Source organism: Tenebrio molitor, chromosome 8, assembly GCF_963966145.1.
Source record: "Tenebrio molitor chromosome 8, icTenMoli1.1, whole genome shotgun sequence".
Classification (NCBI taxonomy): Eukaryota; Metazoa; Arthropoda; class Insecta; order Coleoptera; family Tenebrionidae; genus Tenebrio; species Tenebrio molitor.
The window spans coordinates 20,328,108-20,345,274 of NC_091053.1; the positions used below are offsets into that span (position 1 = coordinate 20,328,108).

Here is a 17,167-nt window from a genome sequence, read left to right on the forward strand (position 1 = left end):
CCAAGGAGATGGAATAAAATGATACAAAAAAGTACCTACTACTTTCACTACGATTTTGCGTGTAAAAAAGTGCCACTTTCATTACGATATGCAAATAGTATACAACGTGTAACAGAGATAAGTACATTAATTTTAACTGGTAATAAAACTCATCAAGAACAACAACTTTTCTAAATAAAATTTTTTTGTAAACGTTCTTGTTAATGAGTTAAAATTGTTTAAAATTTTTCACGAATTTCGCTACCCGCCACTGGAGACCACGCTACCTGGTCGCTGTGCTTAGAAGGTTTATAGTGCTTGTAACTTCCTAAGGAATTCTGACTTAAGCCCTAAATAAACCCAACAAAGTTCAAGAAGTTTATTGTCATATTGTACCTGTCAATCACTAGACGGTCTCAGACAAATATTTTGAGTACCTACTACCTCAGGTAATTTTTTTCTCCGGGACCGCCTAGTGATTGACAGGTACAATATCACAATAAATTTCTTTAAGTAGGGTCTTTGTTCGGTTTATTTATGACTTAAGCCAAAATTCCTTACGAATTTAAAAATACTTTACGTACGCGGCTGAACGGCTCGTTAATTTATGGGGGGGGGAAAACGTTAAAAAAAAATGGCGATTTCGAAAAAGTGGTACATAGAAAAATTGTTCATCATGACGAGTTCTGTTACCGGTTAAAATTAATGTACTTATTTCTGTTACACGTTGTATTATACACCAAGGTGAAGAAGTTCATGATTATAGCCAAAACGCCAAGATTAGAGCCCGAGGCGTGCCGAGGGTTCTAAGGCGCGAAGGCTATATGGGACTTCTTCACCGTGGTTTATATACTATTTTTTTCACTACTAGATACGTTAAAACCCTTTCTGATAATAATTATTAAGTTTAATCAAATTATTTTGTCTGATACGATGATCCGAGTTCTCATTTTTCAACGGTTGCTATGAAAATCGTCTACGTTAACCAATGAAATCAACAAAAATCTTTCGTTGCTAAGTGACGGCTGTTCATTATTGACCTTGGTTAATAATGAAAATAATAAAAAAAAAATTTTTACACAGTCTGGGACTGGTTTACAAATCTATGAGTGGCATGATGACCAACTCAATAGACCGGGACCAATGGCTTAACGTGACTTCCGAATCACGAGACAGAATATAGCCTTTTTTTTTTTAATTTCGCCCTGGGTCGGAATCGAACCCGCGACCCTCGCGTCCCTGAGCCGAAACGGGCTCCCTTAGGCTATATTCTGCCTAGGGAGAGAAATTCTACTTCTGGGGTTGGTTTGAGAGTCAATAATGACGCGTTCTGAGACTAGTAGTAAAAAAAAATATATTTTAATAATTTATATTGTTATATTTCAACATTCTATTTGCGTAGACAGATAATAAAAAGAAGTAAAACAAGATGAAGAAGCTGTAATCTGTGAAATAATTGTATTTTTCAGGTTATTGTAGTCAACCGAAATTTCTTGTCTTGGCTAGCGATCAACCTTTCCAGCTCCTGAAGTTTTTCATACAATTGTCTCCCCGTATAGGGATCTTCTTTGGTTTTGTGAGCCTGAGTCTTCAACCATTCTTGCAAATATTTGTAGATGCTATCAGGGATGGAAATTTTACATTTATTTTTGATTAAGAAGCAATGATCACCGTCATGTTGAATTTTCAGTTTGCATTTTTTTCCAAAAATATCGAAATACGCCAGCAATTTTTCCAACGTCGATTTAAATATTTTCGAGCTGTTAACCCTGTTAACGATAATTTGTTCAATGTTCGCAATATACTTCGACCGCTCCTTCTTGTCGATAAACTCGGCCTGTTTTTGTATTTCTTGTAAATCACTGACGGCCAAACCGATTAAAAGATTGTGCAAGATGATGCCGATCAAAACGACAAACAGAAGGAAAATAAGATGACCGAAGATAGGGTTGGATAAAAATTGTTTTTTCGGGTAGCCTGCAGTGAGCTCGCCAGCGTACATGGTGATGGTGTCATAGGCCGTCAGGAAGAATATATCGTCTTTTTGGTCGCTCAACATGTAGAAGCAGAAGAAAAACGCCACAAGAGGAAACACATAGAAAGCCATGTATTGAAAGAAACTGATCGCTATTTGTTGCAATATTATAACTTTGATGGTGAAGAAGGAGAAATTAGCCAGTTGGAGAAAAATTCCCAGAGTTGAGGTAAGGAAAACACCTGAATAGGCCACCAAGAGGTTTCGGTTTTTCAAATATGGGTAGCAGTCGGCGGCAATAATGTAAAGAATTCCTACAATAAGAGAAAAGTCGACGAGGGCCTCCACTCGTTTAAAATAGTCCCATTTATATACGACAATCTGGGCAAATTCACGGAACAACAAGAGCAAAAGTACCACTAAAAGGAAAAAAATGGATACGTTCAACTCACTAACGAAAACGTATCCAAAGAAGAGGAGCGACAAATAAGCAATAAAGTAAACAAACAAGTTGATGTAAACTGGCCACTTGCATTTCTGCCACTTGAGCGCTAGAAAAATCGAAACGAAGGGGTGTTTCAACAAGTGATTGAGCCTCGCCACCTTGATCATATGATGGAGAAACTCTGACTCTTGCAAGTTATCTTTTTGTTTCGAGACAAAACATGTGTAGTTAAGCTCGACGGAAAAGTTGTGCTTACCGCCAGCAGACTTGTGCACGAAGACATTGTTTTTCCCACTTTTGTCATCGATGCGAATAAACTTGTCAAAAATTTTCTCCAGAGCTTCTGGGTCGATTGAATAGAGAGGACTGCTGCCGTAGACGTCCTTCTCGATGAGCGACGCCCCCATGTCGAGGAGCATTTGTGTGACTTCGTGGTAATCTTCGAGAACTGTGTAGTGAAGAACAGTTCGCTTCTCGTCATCTGTTTCTTGTAAATACTGTCGGTATTTGGTCTCGCCTTTCCGAGACAAGTGCCTAAGAACGATTTTCAGATATTTTTCAGAAATCGTACTGTTTGCGGTCTTCTGCACCTTGAGAAGAATGTCATTTGGCATTTCCCAAACGGCATCACCGATTTCCGTTAAAAGCAGTGCAACAATATCTTCGTTGTCTGCTTCGATAGCGATCATTATGGGGAGTTTGGGATTTTTTGTGCAGGTTTTTTCGCGGTTTGCGCCTTTTTTTATTAGTTGTTCTACTTCCGCCGTCAATCCTTTCGCACAACACAGTTGCAGCAGTGTGCAACTGGACACACTGTCTTCACTGCCGTCGTAGCCGTTGGCCTTTTCTTTACTTTCAACCTTCGCCAACAACTTGACAAGATCTGTCCCGTTTTCTCCCTTTTTGGCACAATTTTGCAATCGGTTCTTTTCGCCTTCCTTCATCAAATCTATCAAATCCAATGGAGTTGTTCCATTCGAATCTGCTTGGTTCATATTGATCCCTTTGTTAATAAGCAAATTACAACACTTGTAAAATCCATCGTTGCGCGTTGCATATTTCAACAAGATATGCAAAGCGTTGTTCGAATAACTTTCCAATTGATCGTTATCCGAGTTTGTTTGATACTTCTGGACAATCTCCTTGCAACAATACACCAGCGAATTAACGTTCTTGCATTCTAGATTCTTCACTATTGCTTCCATTTTTTCAAAGTTGCCATTTAAGGCGGTATAATGGATGGGTTCCCACTTGTCATTTTGAGACGGTTCGGTGTATTTTGCGGATTGCATATTTCTAATCAAAATCTCTAAAGTATCTCCTTCTACTTTGTCCATAGAATATCGGTCATTGGAGGCTATTGTAAATATCTTCTCGTTGTCATATGATGTATATTGGTATTCTAATAAGTGGGGATCGTCCTTGAGATATTTTTTAATACCTGGTATATCGTTGCGTTGAACAGCTTTCAAAAACCCTGGCGCATTGAACGATGATATATCGTCGTCATCGATTTTGATGGTCTAAAAATACAGGGAACGATTGCAATGTTGACTTGTTTAAAATGTCACTTCTTACCTCAGAAGTGTTCAGCTTTTTGACTTCCATGGTTGCATCACCTACCAACAAACGATAAATACTGAACGCGATCTTGCTCGTATTACATATATGAAAACACGTCTTTTTACAATTTTTTTCCTGTGGATACAGAATTATCTTGTGTTTACTTTTCATAACAAATATTGAAGAAGCTTGCAGATATCACAAGAACTCGTCAAAGGGTCGTCAGTTGCTATTATGATTATTATCGATAACATTGTAAAGTTGTTCTTGATATGAAAGGAGAAATAATAAAACAAAAATATAAGTACAATTTATCTTCACTGCTACATATTTTCATTATAAGTAACGACATTTACGCAAAATCATTAAGACGATTTATTTTGCTCTTTCTTCTCGGGTATCTTAAAACCTTCTAGCATCAACCTCTCCATTTTCTGAAGCTTCTCATGTAAGCTCTTCAAACTATACGGATCTTCCATTTCTTGGTGTCTGAGAGACATATTCTTGAAGATACGTTTCAAATTGTCGATCAAGTTTTTATCGCGAATTTTTTTTCTGTATTCATCATTCTTTTTTAAATAGACACAATTTGAACTCTCGGAGTGCACAGTCAAAAAGCGCTGACTCTCAAACACCACAAAAAATTTTAAAAATCCACCGATGGTGCGTTTAAAATGATGGGACTTTTGGTACTTTTTAAACACGATTTTCTCTACACTCGTAATATACTTGGAGCGTTGCTTCATGGCGATGAACTCAGCTTGTTGCTGAATGTTCTGGAGATCGCTGACAGCCAGACCGATGAGAAGGTTGTGCAAGATGATTCCAATTAAAATGATAAAGAGAATGAAGGTGAGGTGACTGAAGATTGGATTGGTGGTGAACTGGTCGGGAAACTTGGCATTAAAGTCTCCAGCAAACATGGTCACAGTTTCGTAGAGCATCCTAAAAAAGATGTGGTATTTGTTCTCGCTCAACATGTAGAAGCAGAAGAAGAAAGCTAAAACAGGAAACATGTAGAACAACATGTACTGGAAGAAGTTTATGGTGATTTCCTGGAGGATTATCACTTTGATTGTGAAGACGGAAAGGTTGCCCAACAGTGAAAAAATTCCTAAAGTGGAAGTGAGGAACACCACAGAATAGGCAACTAATAAATTTTGGTTGTGTAAAAATTTGACCCAACCGGCGGCTATAATATAAATCAGTCCTGCAATCAGGAAAAGATTGATGAAACTTTCGACGCGTTTTACGTAATCTGACTTCAAAATCAAGATTTGCATGAATTCTCGTAACACGAAGAGAACAAATGCAATCAAGAGGAACACGTTGAATATATACGACGTTTCGATAGAGGCAAAGCCGCAGATGAGAAGCGACAAATAAGCGACAATGTATAGAAATAAGTTTATGTAGAGAGGCCACTTCAATTTTTCCCACTTTAGTATGAGGTAACTTGCTACTATGGGATGGTTCAACAGATGGTTCAAACTGCTTCGCTTGACCATATGCTTCAGAAATTCTGATTCTCTCGCATCTTTCCAACTCTTTGGTATCAAGGATTCGTAGTTGATCTTGACAGAAAACTTCCCGTCATTTTGCTCTTCGGATCCAGACATAATTTTGTCGCTTGATGAAACTTCGATGCAGTTGTCAAAATGTTTTTCCAAGAGATGAGATTCAATGGAATCTAAGGGTGTGTTTCCAAATACGTCCTTTTCGATAAGAGAAGCCCCCATAGAGAGCAGCGCAAAGGCATTGTCAGGACATCTGTACTGAGTCGCGTAATGCAGAGCTGAACACTGTAATTCATCTTTCGCCGAAAGATACTCTTGGACAGTGTCTCTGCTGCAACGATTCAAGTACTTCAAAACCATTTTCATGTACTTATCAGCCGTGGCAAAATCTTTCACATTTTTGTACATGGTTTGGAGGTTAAGCAAGATGTCTTTCGGCAACTTCAGGTCGTTCCTTTTCAAAAACAGTTTCACAATTTTCTCCTGGTCCTCGGATATGGCAATCATCACAGGACAAGTGGGATTCTTCTGGATGACTTTGTTAGGATTGGCTCCCCTTATCAAAATAAATTCAACGCACGAAGTCAACCCTTTTGCGCAACACAGTTGCAATAGAGTGCAACTGGACGTGCTCTCATCGCTTCCGTCTACACCGTTGAGGTCTTCCTGTTTCAACTCCAAAGACATAAACTTTTGAACGCTGTTCAGCCTGATTTGTTTAAAACTGTTGCGTACAGGACTGGAATCCGTTGACAATTTCAATACGTGGTTAAGACGGTCGTCGTGCATCTTCCAAATTAGATCAGATGGAGACACTCCACTGGAATCCTCTTGTTTGGCATTGATTCCGTTTCGAATTAACAACTCGCAGCATTCGTGAAAGTCTTTACTTTGATTGCCGTATTTCAGCAAAATGTTCAAGGCGTTGTTGCAGTAGGTCTTCCTTTGTTTTTCGTTGGGACAGAAAGTGTACTTTTGGGGGATTTGTTTGGAACAGTAGACCAAAGAGTTGATTTCTTGTGGTGACAAATACTTGATCACCGCATTCATTTTTTCTTTGTTTGCGTTTAAAGCAGTGTAGTGGATGGCTTCCCAGTGGTCGGTTCTACTCGGTTCATTACATTTTGCTCCGAGCTCTACTAGTGCCTCTATAGTTTCTTTTGTAACGTCACCCATAGAATGTTGGTCATTGCAAGCTATTATAAGTATATTTTGGTAATCATATGGAGGGTATTCGTAATTCAACAAATCACTGGTTTCTGATACCAGTTCTCTTATCTGCGTTATGTTGTTTCGCTGAACAGCTATTAGTAGGGATTCAGCCAAGTCTAAGATGTTTGAGTAGTTTTGCTTAATAATCAGTGGATCCTAGACACAATACACATTGTCGATAAACTATTAATTTATTATATAAATTATTTACCTCTGGATCCCCAGAAATTTTAGCAGTCATAACTGTACAAATTATCATTAAAAACTAACCAACCACTCGATTAAGTCAAAGTATAAGTTTTAGAATTAAGTTGACTTCTTATCGTGATTAAACGCTGATAATTCTGACGAAATAACAAAATAATCTCATCGCAAAATATCAATAAAAAATATAAGAGATTATTGTAATCTTAGTCGTTTAAAAAAATGATTTAAAATAGGAGTCTACTCGTAATGACAATCTTAGGGACTAATTTCTTTTGATGTGTGAAAGAAATTTCACTTTATGAAATAATGCATTTACTTTTCATTCTCTACACTGAATAATGATTCAGATTAGAGACGTAAAGATTTAGGTTGATGGTTGCAAAAAACTGAAAGATTTGAATATGCAAGAAAACTACAGAGACCAAAAATATCAGATGAACATAAAAATGGAACATAAAAATCTTGGACGGAAAGGTTGTTGTCACTTCAGTAGATAAGTCTGGAAAGTAATTCAGAGATTAAGAGCATCGTCTTGATAGGATAAATTATAGCGTCAGTTGTAAAACCTCATATCTCTTGATATTTACGTGGAAATTCTGAATTTATCACAAAAACGAAAAAACCCCGTATCTATCTTCGATACAATATAACGTGGATGCGGCGATTAGATCAATTCATTAAAAAACTTTCAAAAATGTATCTTTGTTTATTTTTAATAAATACATACAAATCAAATAACAATACTTCTGAAGTAAGAAATCGTTATGTTGAAAAATCATAATAAGTAATATGAAACAGCAAAAAAAAATATTAACGACAGTCTGAATGAAATGTTACATCTAAATAACAACACTGGTTTTTTAATTTTCTACCATTACGATGATCGCCTGGGTGTCTCCTTCTCTGGAACGTTAAAACTTTCGTCTATCGAATTCTTCAATTTCTGAATCTTGTCATGTAAACTCTTCAAGCTGTAGGGATCTTCGATTTCGTTGTCTTTTAGTGACAAGTTTTTGAGAATATTTTGCAAATGTGTGATGAAATTTTGGTCGCAAACTCTTTTACTGTGTCCGAGATTCCTTTCCAGGTAAACGCAGTCTGGACTTTGGGACCTAATTGTCAAAAAGTGGCGCTCGTCAAACACGGCAAAGAAATTTAACAGTCTACGGAACAAAGGTCTGAGCTTACTAGACTTGTGGTACTGATAGAAGATAATGTTCTCGACATTTGTGATATATGTGGAGCGGTGTTTCATCTCGATGAACTCAGCTTGTTTTTGAATGTCTTGGAGGTCGCTCACGGCCAGACCGATGAGGAGATTGTGCAAGATGATCGAGATTAAAATAACAAAGAGAATGAAAATGAGGTGACTGAAGATTGGATTTTGATTAAATTCGTCAGGATAGTCTCCTTCGAAGTTTCCAGAGAACATGGTCACAATTTCGTAGAGTCTGTTGAAGAAGATATTTTCTTTATGCTCGCTCAACATGTAGAAGCAGAAGAAGAAAGCTAAAACAGGAAACATGTAAAACAACATGTACTGAAAGAAGTTGATGGTGATTTGTTTGAAGATTATGACTTTAATTGTGAAGAACGAGATGTTGCTCAACTGCAGAAAAATTCCTAAAGTCGAAGTGAGGAACACAACGGAGTAGGCAACTAGTAAATTCTTGCCGTGTAAAGATTTCAACCATCCAGCAGCTATAATATAGGTCAGTCCTCCAATCAGCAACAAATTGATCAAATTATCCACGCGTTTTACGTAATCTAACCTGAAAACCAAGATCTGGATGGATTCCCTCAACACCAACAGAACAAACCCCACCAAGAGAAACATAAAGATGTAAGACGTTTCGTTGAATGCAAATCCATAAATGAGCAGCGACAAGTAAGCAACGGTATAAAGGAACAAGTTTATGTAAACGGGCCATTTTAATTTGTCCCATTTCAACTGAAGATAGCTCGATACGACAGGATGGTTCAACAGACGGTTCAAGCACGATTGCTTGACCATGTGGATCAAAAATTGTGATTCTCGCACGTCTCGTCCACGTCTCGACGTTAAAGATTCGTAATTAATCTCGACCGCAAACTCTTGGTCGAACCCGTTTTCCGTCACAGAAACAATTTTGTCGTCTTGCGAAGCGTCGATACAGCTGTCGAAAAATTTTTCTAACAGGTGAGGTTCAATAGAGTCGAGAGGAGTGTTGCCAAACCTGTCTTTCTCTATAAGAGAAGCACCCATAGACAGTAGTGCAAATGCATTGTCAGGACATCTGAATCGTATTGCGTAATGAAGAGCAGTGCACTTTAATTCATCTTTGAATGACAGGTAATCTTGGACGACGTCTTTACTGCAACGGCGCAAGTGTTTCAAAACCATCTTCATGTATTTGTCAACTGTGGTCAAGTGTTTTACAGTCTTGTACATAATTTGGAGTTTAACCAATATATCTTGTGGTAACTCCAAATTGCTTCTCTTCAGCAACATCTTGACAATCTTCTCGTGATTTTCTGCGATGGCAATTATGACAGGAGAGTTGGAATTTTTCGAGATAACTTTGTTGGGGTTAGCTCCCCATTCTAGAAGAACGTCAACACAAGAAGTCAATCCTTTTGCGCAACACAATTGCAATAGAGTGCAACTAGATGTGGTCTCGTCACTCCCGTCTACACCATTAATCTCCTCTTGGGTTATATTCAAAGACATGAATTTCTTAACACTGTTCAGTCTGATTAGTCTAAAGCTGTTGCTTACGGGACTTGCCATCTCCGCTGACAACTGTAGAATGTCGTTAAGACGATTGTCGCGCATTCTCCAGATTAAATCTGATGGACACACTCCACTGGAATCCTCTTGGTTGACATTAATTCCACTTGCAATTAACAGCTCGCAACATTCATGCAACTGTCTGTCTCGATTGCCATATTTGAGCAAAATATTCAAAGCATTGTTGCAATAAGTCTCGCGTTGTTTTTTGTTTGGACAAAATGAGTACTTATCAGGAATTTGTTTTGAACAATAGACCAAAGAGTTGACTTGTTCCAGTCTCAAGTACTGGATTACTGCCTCCATTTTTTCTTTGTTAGCGTTCAGAGCAGTGTAGTGGATGGCCTCCCAGTAGTCATTTCTGCTCGGTTCGTTACATTTTGCCCCAAGGTTCACTAATGTTTCTATAGTGTTTTTGGCAACATCACCCATTAAATATTGGTCATTGCAGGCTAGTATCAATATATTCTGATGGTTATATTGAGGGTATTCGTGCTTTAACAAAGCTTTGTTGTCCGATACTAGTTGAGTGATCAGCTGTATGTTGTTTCGTTGAACAGCAACGAACAATGTTTGAGCCAACTTTAAAATGCTTGATTTCTTATGTTTGATTATTGGAATCTAAACACAAACGTGTAAGTGACAAATTTTTAATTCATTAATTACTTACCTCTGGATCTTCAGATAATTTTCCAGTCATATTTGCACAATCACAAGACCTGACTTCTACTCGATTAAAATCAAAATGCATGTTTTAACAATCGGTTTCGTTTTTTATCCGTTTGTTGTATCATGATAAGGCGCAACTTGTAAGTTGTGATGAAAACAAACAATATTATCGGAAAATGAGTTAGGTATTTATATTATACACATTTATGTATTTATTAGTCATCAAAATAGCTCCAATTTTGAGCAGGGTAAAAATGTTTCGGACATTTGCCTCAGAGACTGTCGCAGCCATTGAGGAAATATTTATCACCATCTGATTTAATGGAATAGTTTTGAAAACAAAAATTACTTTCGTAAATTTTTTTAATGTAAGAATTTACTATTAAAATTTTAAAAGGCAAATCGAAGTTGCTAGAATTAGAATTTATTTTACGCTTTGGATATTTAATTTAACAATAAACAAAGACTGAAAAATATGCCAGCAAGACATCTTCACTTATTGCTGTCACACTCCTTTTTCTTCTTGGACGAATTACTTTTCATAGGCATCTTTGCACTTACTACTACGTCAACAGACTACTATTACTATTAGTATTATTACTACTACTACCACTATTAAACATCTACATATTTCTCGACCTTCGGTCTAGTGTTTAAACTTTTCTTCCTTTTCTTCGATTTCCAATAAGACACATGTACAAATCTATATATATAAAACTGAATGTATGTTTGTATATTTTGAATGCAAATCTACAGTTTTACTCCGATCTTGATGAAATTTTGTACACTTGATCTTCAAAACAAGGAGAAAATTACTGTCTACTTTAATTTTACAAAAACCAACCCCTACTACCATTTTCAACCCTGTTAAGAAAAAAAGACAGTTTTTTCGAGTTGGAAATACCCTCACCTTCGCCGCTTCACCCTTATTTCATCCTCTGAGTATATCGTCACCTTCGCCGCTTGACACCCACAAAAAGCAACCCCTATTATCATTTTTAAGCCTGTTAAGTACAAAAAAAGTTTTTTCGAGTTGGAAATCGCGTTTGCGCTTTTGTTCAGGTGTCATCGTTACATTTGGTTGTTTATAAAAGTAGCAATTTCGCAAAATATGTTTGAATGATTGTGTTTTACCGGAAGATGTCTTAAATGAAGCAGAACAAGCTTCAAATAGCTTAATACCGGAAAAATTAAAAGGCAGGTATCTGAAATCAAACGAGACAATCAAACAATAGGAAGATCTAAATAAGGTTACAACTGAAAATAAAAGTGTTATGTTGGCGTATATAGTGTTAGTTTCTTATCGTATTGATCTTTTTGTTTATACAGGGTGATTTACGAGGAATAATGAGCCCGATGGAATAGAAAATGCAACCCGCAATTCATCAGGAGAAAAACCCGGACATTTATCGCTTCGATGTCCGGCTTTTTGTATTGTGGGTTGCATTTTCTATTCCGCCGGGCTCATTATTCCTCGTAAATCAACCTGTATAGTCGAAGAAAAAAGTAGTCTACAGTAAAGTTTTAATTATTCTTCGTAAAAAGACAAACTTCATATTGAAATTACTGCGTTTATCGCAATACATGAAAGTAGAAACATAATTTTAAAATATTCTGAAATTTGCGGGCGAAGCCGCGGGTAAAAGCTAGTAATAAATAATTATCAAGCGATCAAATTAATTTGTAATCGAGTCATCCATCGATTTGAATTCGTAGGTATTTTGCGATTCGTATGCTTAATTGTGATATCTAAAGTTACGTCATTTTAAAAACTTTTTTAAAATTAATTTTGATTTTTGATAATGTAGTTTTTAAGTAGATCCGAAAAAATTGTAGCCTCCACATCTAATTTCAATTTTTCGTCAGATCCTGATCCTGGGTATACCTACAATTAAATTCATTGTAACTTTAACCACCGTTGCAATAGATTACACGTGGAGGGAGAATACACATATTACATGAAATGTCAACTGTCAAGGGCTAGTTTGTGTTTCACGCTGTTTTTTGGCGCGTCGAGTTCAAGTAACGAGATACGATTCCGGATGGATGACTCGATTACAAATTAATTTGATCCCTCGATATTTAGCAATCATTTCGTTATTTACAGACTGGCTTAAATAATGATTATTTTCAATGATGTTGTTTAGTTTATCTATATGATGACGTATTCTTTTTTAAAGGTAGGTAAGGTCGATGGACAAATAAAACTGGGACACTTAAAATTTAATCTATGTAAATCAGACTATTGAATTGTCAATATATTTGACAGTATCTATATAATATGTCATACCAAAGTTAACCTATGTGTGATAAAGCCGTAATTAAACGATGGAAATTTGTAAATTCTGACTTAGGTATGTGATTGTCATTTTTGTCCCAGTTTTATTTGTCCATTGACTGTACGTACATATTTTGTTGCATCATGATAATAATGAAACTTTTTGTATTTATAAAAAACAAATAAATCACATGATTGACAAAGTACACGTAGATATGTAAAACGAAAACAATATTTTCCAAAATGTCACATTCTGATGATTTTTTATCACAATAACATACATTTCGTAATTAAGAATATTTTTTGTCAGCAAGAATTGACATTTTCTATTAGTAGAAAGTGCGACAGTAAGTAGGTACAATTACGGTCACGGAATTTTGGCCGTCCCTTGTCATTCCATTGAGTTGAAATGGCCCTTCCCTTAAGTATTCGTAACCTCAGTTTCTGCTATTACAAGACTTGTCATTTTGATGCTGGATGACTTACAAGGAAACGCGCTTCCTCATTTCGTGCAATCTTGGAACAGGGATATTATCTGCGCTTTATTGAAATAGGGTATTGGTAGCATGTTCGCAACTATTTGAATGAATTTGAGTGACATTGACAAATTTTTGGATGTCAATTCCCAAAGTCATAATGACAATAAAGCATGGACTACATCCATTTTTTTTTTAATTGACATGAAAGTGACAGCCAAAATTCCTTGACCGTGGCCGCAATTGTACCTACTAAACAGGCAGGAATAGACACCAAGAATATGACAAAATAAATACACAAAAACTGTAAAAATTACTTTCATTTTCTTTAATATTTTTTTTAAATTTGTATAATAATAACTGTACAAACTCATTTAGTTAATTTGCCTAGTTTTTTTTGTTGCAGGAGAATTTAGGAAAATACTGACACATACTTATTTTTTCGTAAATGTTGTCCAATAACACTTTTTTATTATTGAAACTAATTGTAAGTAATATATTGTACAAGATAAAATAACACTCCTGTAAGTGACGTCACGGATGTTATCAATTATCATTAATCAAGTTGACGAAACACAGATTTTTCTTTATACTTATTTATAAATTGAAATTTTAGCTCTGTAGAAAAATCAATACTATATAGTTCCATAACTTTTAAACAAATCGAATAAACCTGAAAAATTTTACATGGATGACGTAAGAAAAATTTTCCATTTTTCTTGATCCACTAATTTAATGAAACATTCGTTTGTATAAACTATGACCTACCATTGGTTGAAATCTTAACTTAGCTGTTTAAATTAATATAAAACATGAAATAAAGTGTGAAAGGAACTACATTTCTCCACGACTATTAAAGAATGAATGCATTCTTGTTGAATATTCAATGAAAGAATGATATCAATTCCACGCCCCGTGTTAGGATATAATATTGAAATCCACGGCTGTTGGCCAATCACATCTTTCTATAACGGCAGATCGCTAATCGGTTTATCTTTGCACAAAGTGTGTACTCATCGGGAATTTGTTTTCAACAATAGACCAAAGAGTTCCGGTTCCTGTGACCAAATGCACTTAAAGTCCATTCACGTTGGATTTTCCTCTCAAGGTCAAATAATTTAATTTTTTGGCTCTGTAATTATGTTTTGTAAATAGTGACATGCAGCTAACCAACATAATGCGATTTAGCAATGCTCAATCCAACCTGTACGGTGTTTACCTGCATCATTAGACATGATGCGTATTTACCTAACTGACACTATAAGATTATTTTAATTCTTTGAATAGCTTTAAAGGGCCATTTCATTTCAAAAGGAGATGATTAGGTAAAAAACGAGAAAAAAAACACAGGTATTTTGCACATTTTAATTAAGTTACTTGGATACTTGGTTAAAATGTTTTTGCCAACAATTCTGTACTTTTCCAGTCCGAAAAGTATGCAAATAAACCTGAAAATTTTTCCACTTTTCTTGACACATTAGGGTAATAAAATAGCCGTAATAAACGTTTCCATTCGTTCAAATCAAATTGGGTTGTTTACTCAACGCTTAGTCATTTCCATTAGAAACATTTCACACCTGTTATTGGCAGCAACTCGGCCCAAATGGTGGCAACACTTGCTATCTTGATTCTTGCTAAACAAAATTTAATTTTCAAACATTCAAAAAATGGCGTCGTACGGTGAATGGTGCGAAGAGCAACTATCAAAACTTTCCAACGAAGACACCCGGATTCCGGTCTTGCAAGAAATGAAAGACTTTCTAACGACAATCCCTCGCGAAGAAATAACAAGAACAGCCACTTCGCTCCAGCTACCCGCGGTTTTCGACTGCTTGAACGACTCAAACAGGTAACATAACCTATAAAGTGCTGTGTCAACATAAACATTCCTCACAATTTTTTCAGCGAACAGGTCGATTTAGCTTGCGACGTCCTCGCACTCTGTATGACGAATTTAAATTTGGGCGAAAGCACTAATAAATACGGAGTTTTTTTAGAAAGAGCGTTAAATCACCCATTTCCAGGAGTCAAACTGATGGCCCTGAATGAGATCCAGCGCAATGTAGAAAACGAGGACGTTCTGGTCGACCTGTGCAAGAGAGAGTCGCTCTTGATCAATATTATTGGCTGTTTGGGGGACAACGATCTGGGGGTGGCAAAACAAGCGTCTGAGGTTATCAAAATCGTGGGACTGTCAAGTGTTGGAATTAAACAGTTGATCAGTGCCGACATTTTAAAAGCGCTGCACGAGATCATGGAAGTCAATGAGATTGTCAGATTTAGAGTGTACGAAGTTAGTATTGTCAACTGCAACTTCACACTTGAATACAGTTTAATTGTTTTTTAGTTATTAATTGAAATTAGTGTACAGTCAGAATCTAATTTTAATCTTCTAAAATCGACAGGACTGCTACCCCAGATTTTAAATGAGTTAGATAACATTGATGTTTTGCTCAGATTGAATGTCTTGGAGTTGTTATCACAGTTAGGTTTAACTAAACATGGCTACAACTACTTGGAATTAAATGATACTTTAAAGAAATTAGCTGGAATGCTTGAAGGGGATGATATTTTAACAATCCAATTGTGTGAACCTGGTAATTTTGTTTCTTTTTGTTTTGTTTAATGAAAAACTTGAATTAAATCATTTTAGGTGTATTGAAATTTTTTGGTAACATGGCGCACTGGAAACCCATGGAAATGCTAGCGAAATACCCAAATCTGTTCCAGAGAATATTCAATAATTTAGACAGTGGAGACTTTACAATTATTGGAGTATCGGTGGAGACTCTTGGCCACATAGGTCTCTCCAATGATGGTAAAATCACCCTAGATTCGACCGGTTGCTCTATAGAAAACGCAATTAAAAGCGTTTCTAAATCGCTGCCCTCAGTACCAAGCGAGACCAAAGTTAGAAGTCTAAACTGTTTGGAAAATTTGCTTCAAATCGAGGAACCGAACAACCAAATAATGGCAATCACTAAAAAGTGGTACAGCCTCATCGACGACAATCCAACGGATTTTATTTGGAATTATGCGAAAAATCCATTTTCTGAATTGAGACTTGGCGGTTTCGGCGTTTTAAAGGCGATTGCTGGACAGGTGTGGGGACAAGAAGCTATCAGAGATACTCCTGGTGAGATGGAGGCAATCTTCGAACAAAATATTTTATTTTATTCGTTTTAGGAATGCTGGAATTTCTGCTCGACAGAAACGTAGAAACCATGAAAGAATGTAAGGAGGCTAAGTACGGTATTGTGGAATTGTTGGCCAACAGTGAAGTTTTTGATCACGTGGCTACCAAGAAATTGGACAAATTCATTAAGGAGGGACCTTTTTATGTCCAAGCAGTGATGGAAGTTGCAATTGAAGGAAATGATTAAGTTTTATTATTTGTTTGTATCAGTCATGTATTCATTTATTTTATTGTAATAAAATTAATACTTAATAATTTGTTAAAACACTAGCAATAAGCAAACAGGCACATTTAGGTACACCTATTACAAGAACCACCAAAGTTTCCGTTCTTCAGAAATGTATATACCATTCAAGAATAAATAAAATAAACCCGCAGTTATCTCATATTATTTTGTTCTCCACTCTTTACGTGTTATTAAAATAACTAAAATACATAGTATTTACTAGTACATTTAAGTTTTCAATTTGCCGCAAAAACTAAATGCTGGCGGTTCAAGGTCGTTGGAATCTAGCCTGAAGATTAAAGTGACCGCCAAAAGTGCCGCTTCTTAAAGCTGGTTTATCAAACACGTTCTCGCAGTAAAAACGCTGTAATCGGCACTGTCGCAAAGTTTCATTCTACTATTTCAATGTGTCCGTTTAGCGCGAGAATGCATCTAGCGCATAGCCAAAGCACGCTCCACCCCTAATTGCTCAAGCGCGGATTTAAATATTGAAAATTAAAACGCCGACTACACCTGACCTGACCTGAAAAATGATGTGACAGCGTCCTTATATCGAAAAGAACTATTATTTTGCACGTTTGAACCTGATATCTGCGGCCGCCGCAATTTCTGATCACGCGCTGTGCCAGTGCTTTGGCTATGCGCTAAATGCAT

General features: G+C 36.4%; 4 protein-coding genes across 4 annotated transcripts; 1 reads left to right on the forward strand and 3 right to left on the reverse strand.

The window, feature by feature from the left end:
* Positions 1 to 1,316: 1,316 nt before the first annotated feature.
* LOC138136437 (transient receptor potential channel pyrexia-like) lies at positions 1,317 to 4,129 on the reverse strand. Its single transcript, XM_069055635.1, has 2 exons — positions 3,978 to 4,129; positions 1,317 to 3,922 (listed from the first exon to the last, which is right to left on the reverse strand). The coding sequence occupies exons 1-2, from the start codon at positions 4,005 to 4,007 to the stop codon at positions 1,445 to 1,447; spliced, it is 2,508 nt and encodes an 835-aa protein (XP_068911736.1). The 5' UTR covers positions 4,008 to 4,129; the 3' UTR covers positions 1,317 to 1,444.
* A 132-nt stretch (positions 4,130 to 4,261) lies between these two features.
* On the reverse strand, positions 4,262 to 7,025 carry LOC138136438 (transient receptor potential channel pyrexia-like). Its single transcript, XM_069055636.1, has 2 exons — positions 6,903 to 7,025; positions 4,262 to 6,847 (listed from the first exon to the last, which is right to left on the reverse strand). The coding sequence occupies exons 1-2, from the start codon at positions 6,948 to 6,950 to the stop codon at positions 4,328 to 4,330; spliced, it is 2,568 nt and encodes an 855-aa protein (XP_068911737.1). The 5' UTR covers positions 6,951 to 7,025; the 3' UTR covers positions 4,262 to 4,327.
* A 559-nt stretch (positions 7,026 to 7,584) lies between these two features.
* LOC138136874 (transient receptor potential cation channel protein painless-like) lies at positions 7,585 to 10,473 on the reverse strand. Its single transcript, XM_069056191.1, has 2 exons — positions 10,339 to 10,473; positions 7,585 to 10,289 (listed from the first exon to the last, which is right to left on the reverse strand). The coding sequence occupies exons 1-2, from the start codon at positions 10,417 to 10,419 to the stop codon at positions 7,773 to 7,775; spliced, it is 2,598 nt and encodes an 865-aa protein (XP_068912292.1). The 5' UTR covers positions 10,420 to 10,473; the 3' UTR covers positions 7,585 to 7,772.
* Positions 10,474 to 13,488: 3,015 nt separating this feature from the next.
* LOC138136215 (26S proteasome non-ATPase regulatory subunit 5) lies at positions 13,489 to 16,664 on the forward strand. The gene is made up of 5 exons (XM_069055281.1): positions 13,489 to 14,940; positions 14,997 to 15,384; positions 15,439 to 15,688; positions 15,745 to 16,227; positions 16,278 to 16,664. The coding sequence occupies exons 1-5, from the start codon at positions 14,759 to 14,761 to the stop codon at positions 16,472 to 16,474; spliced, it is 1,500 nt and encodes a 499-aa protein (XP_068911382.1). The 5' UTR covers positions 13,489 to 14,758; the 3' UTR covers positions 16,475 to 16,664.
* Positions 16,665 to 17,167: the final 503 nt, after the last annotated feature.